At 38.0% G+C, this 3,973-nt stretch overlaps 1 protein-coding gene across 1 annotated transcript in view; it reads right to left on the bottom strand.

Moving 5' to 3' along the window:
• asip2b (agouti signaling protein, nonagouti homolog (mouse) 2b) overlaps window positions 1-3,973 on the bottom strand; it is an 11,454-nt gene that overhangs the window by 5,286 nt on the left and 2,195 nt on the right. Inside the window, exon 2 of the mRNA XM_037681623.1 lies at window positions 1,064-1,137. Coding sequence (XP_037537551.1) covers window positions 1,064-1,137 — 74 coding nt within the window. The remainder of the gene's footprint in view (window positions 1-1,063; window positions 1,138-3,973) is intronic.

Genomic DNA, 3,973 nt, shown 5'->3' with positions numbered 1-3,973 from the left:
CCACACTCTATAGAAAGATAAAAGAAAAAAAAACACAGAAAACCCAAAGAATATATATATATATATATATATATATATATATATGTGCTCTTCCGATCTTATATATATATCATATATGCTGCACAGGCAGACAACAGTAGACTCCAATGTAAAAATAAGAAGTCTATTATAATCCAAATCAAATCAAAAGATGAAATGGCAAAGAAACATACAAAGTACACGAAGGAGGGAGACAACAGAGGAACAGAACATGACAGACCGGGAAGCACAATGCACAGATAAACGAGAAACACAGCCGGTGATTTTATAGTGAGACTAATGAGACAACATGAGGACACCTGGGGGGATTAGCATCGGAGACAGGAGCTGAACAACAAGGGAGAAAAACACTGGGGAGTGCAGGAAACACAAGGATTACAGAAACGATAGAACAAAACACAGATTGTTTATTTCCATTTTAAGAAAAAACAAGAACAAGCACTAAAGTTCTCACTGAATTGCAAGAAGCAAATAAAACACTTAAAAATGAAATAAATTGTTTAACAGTACAAGTCCTCCTATGATGAACTTAAAAGGATGTATTACTTTATTTGATGTTAAAATCACTTTTGTTCTGTAATGTGAAAGTAATGGCAAACTAATACTTGTCTGTTACTGCTTTAATTTAAGAAAGTAAGGTTAAATCACTTAAAATACTCTCAATTTAATGCAGTAAAAACATCACAAGTATTTATGGCGCAAGTTATTAACATATAGTTTAGTGTAATTTGAGGAAGACCTAATTGTATTTAAACAAAAAGGCATATGGCCAATTGTACTTTACATTCTGAGTTATTTATTTTCAAAAAGCTTCTTAACAAGCAAACAAATAAAGTGTCAGAGTTTTGTTTTGCAAAAAATTTAGTGTTGGTTTTTTACTCCAAATCTCATTAAAAACTCTCCTCAGCTAAAGCTGTAGCTGTCTCTCATTTCAAACAGTTCACAGCATGAGCTGCAGCTGAAAGCTTGGTGAACACACAATGATTCAAATGTAAGAAAGTTTAAAGGAAACACTGCAACTTACTAAAACGTGTGCTTGTTCTGGTGGAGAAATCTTTTGCCTCGCAAACAGTCGTCTGGTCTTCGCTTGGCTCCAAACTAGAATTAGGAAAATGATAGATGAATAAGTTGGTGTAGTTGGTTTTATTATTATTATTATTATTGTTGTTGTTGTTGATATTGTTTTTTCAGCTTCAGTTATATCTATAAAATAGATAAGTAGCCCTAGCAAAAAAAAGAAAACAGTTTTTCTCTAACTTGTGTAAATAACTTTACAACTGCTTACAACAAAGTCCATGCTCGTTAATCCAGGTATACAATCCAACATTTTTCAGTCAGATCATCTGGACAGTTTATTTTTTTGTGCTGAAACGTTTCGTATTATACCTGGATTATTGAGCATGGACTTTGTTGTTTTCAACCAGTTTGACAAGACTGTCAACAAGGAAGAGGGCCAGCAATGGAGGAGGGGCATACCAAAGAGACCATCTTATCACAAACAGAACTGGTTTGTTCCTCTTTGGAGTAAGCTGTTGGGGGAAGAATCAGTTTTGTTGTGTGTTTCCTTGACTGATGAAGCCTTCCGGATCGAAGGTGAAATGTTTCAGCACAAAAAAAATAAACTGTCCAGATGACATCCTGATGCATGCTCAGATGACCTGACTGAAAAATGTTGGATTTACAACTGCTTGTTAGTTTTCTTCTGTCCAGTCAACCCTCAGTCCTGAAATACAACCTGGCAGCTCCTGTGGATCTGACCTGAGGGTTCTCTTCCATTCGGATGGTCCTGGAATGCCTTCACTGGTGGTTTTGAGGCATCTTGATTAGATGTCCTCAGTGATCGTTTCAGTCTGAAGAGGATTTATTTCTTTTCAACAAGATCTCAATCCTCAGTGAATTAGCATTTAAGGGTAATAGTCAGACTGCTTTAAAAACAAACATGTGAATCATCTTCAAATGAAGCGGTATGCTGAGGTCCCCCGTCACTGAGGGAATAGTGAGTGTTTTGTTGTTTTAGAGGTGAGTGTTTATCTAGACTAGAGTTGAGCATGTCATACAAGTAAACCTTAATGTTTTTGGTGCAAGATATTCAAGTGGGTAGGAGTTACACTGTGTACATGAACAGAGGTTTTGTTTGTTTGTTTTTCTTCTTGGCTGAGACCAGGCACAATGGTGGAACCAGGGGGTGACCAAAGGTGGCCATGACCGACATAGTGACCTGCTTATTTTTCCAACTTATCCATCTCACGAGGTTTATATGGTGACAGCCATCTTGGATTTAGTTGTGGTGTCCTACGTTTTGAAAGAATTTTTTCTTACATCTAGATGAAGCCATGCACCAAAACGAAAGTCTGTGCCTCACTTATTTTTCCAAGTTATCGTGCTCACTTCATGCATGGATGGAGGGACGAATGGATGGATGGATGGAAAGTATTTCCAATTCCCCCTCTTTGCTCTTTGCTTCGCAACAGCGCCCAAATAACTTTGGGTAACATAGATGCTCTTCAGATTTGTCTTTAAACCATCTTTGGCTATCTGATTGCAACCAGATAGTGCTAAATTGCGGTCTGAATCGCCACAATATCTTTCACTCAGACTTCTTTTAGAGGTGCTCTGGACCTCTTTTATTTGCACAAGTTTACAGTATGAACACAGACTGTCCTGAACAGAGCTGACGTCCTACTGAACTGACCCTACATGAACAGCAGAGTCATGGGCAGATTCCTGTGGGTTAGGCGTATCCATCTAGGTTAGGGACATTGCCCCCTGTCACAGAGCGAAAAGGATGAATTGTAAGTACCCTCCATCCATCCATTCATCCATTCATGCATCCATCCATCCATCCATTTGTCTGTGCATGTTTCTTCTTTCTTCTTTCTTTCATGTGTGTGCATGATAACTTCACAAATAACTGAGATACCGCCTTCTTTTTTGGTGTGAGCCTACTTCAAGAGGTAAAAATGGTTCCTTTTGAAAAATAGTTTGCCATGTCAAAATCCAAGATGGCTGCCAACACATATTTATATGTAAACCTTGTGAGTTTTATAGACTTCCATTTTAGAATGTGGCTACATCTAGATGTGGAAAAAGTCCCTATCAAAAATGGGTTTCCATGTCAAAAATTAAAATGGCTGCAGTCAAATATTTTCAACAGTTAGTCTTGTGATCTTGACAACTTAAAAAATTAAGCAATGTGCCAAATATATTTGAAGGACCTGCCTGGAGTCAGTCTCCCCACCTTCACAGACATCTACACCTCTAGACGCAGGAAGAGGGCTACCTGCATCATGAAGGACCTCACTCACCCAGCGCACACACACTTTTTGCCCCGCTCCCCTCAGGAAGGAGGTTGAGGAGCATTAAGTGTAGAACCACTAGACTGAGGAACAGCTTCTACCCTGAGGATGTTAGACTCATGAATCTCTAACCAGAATAATCACTGTGAAAAAATCACATCATGTTGCTGCTGATTTAGTTCATGTTGCTGCTGATCTGTTTCAATGTTGCTGCTGATTTATTTCATGTTGCTGTGTTCATTCGTACCCATCTGCTCACGCAGACTCATGCTCTTGCTGCTGTTCGGTGTATTGTTTTTATAGTACTAGTGCTTAGCGTATTTTTAGTTAACGTTTTTCTTAGTTCATATACTAGATCTTTTTACTGTTTTTATTTTACGTTATAATTTTGTTGGATGTTACTGGGACCCTAGTGCAAACATTTTCGTTCTCACCACATGTACCACATGTGGTGAGAACGACAAACATTGAATCCTTGAATATTTTTGGTGTGTGGCTGCATCTAGGTGTAAGCAAGGTTAGTATCAAAATTTAGGTTGCAAGTCAAATCCCAAGATGGCCACCACCATATATGTATTTATTCATACAGTATGTATAAATAGAAAAGCATAGAAAGCATAGATTCCTAGAAATACAGG

The sequence above is a fragment of the Nematolebias whitei genome, chromosome 9 (assembly GCF_014905685.2).
Source record: "Nematolebias whitei isolate Nwh7 chromosome 9, NemWhi1, whole genome shotgun sequence".
Lineage (NCBI taxonomy): Eukaryota > Metazoa > Chordata > Actinopteri > Cyprinodontiformes > Rivulidae > Nematolebias > Nematolebias whitei.
Note: the sequence above shows the minus strand (reverse complement) of the source record. Positions and strands in the feature narration are given on the sequence as shown.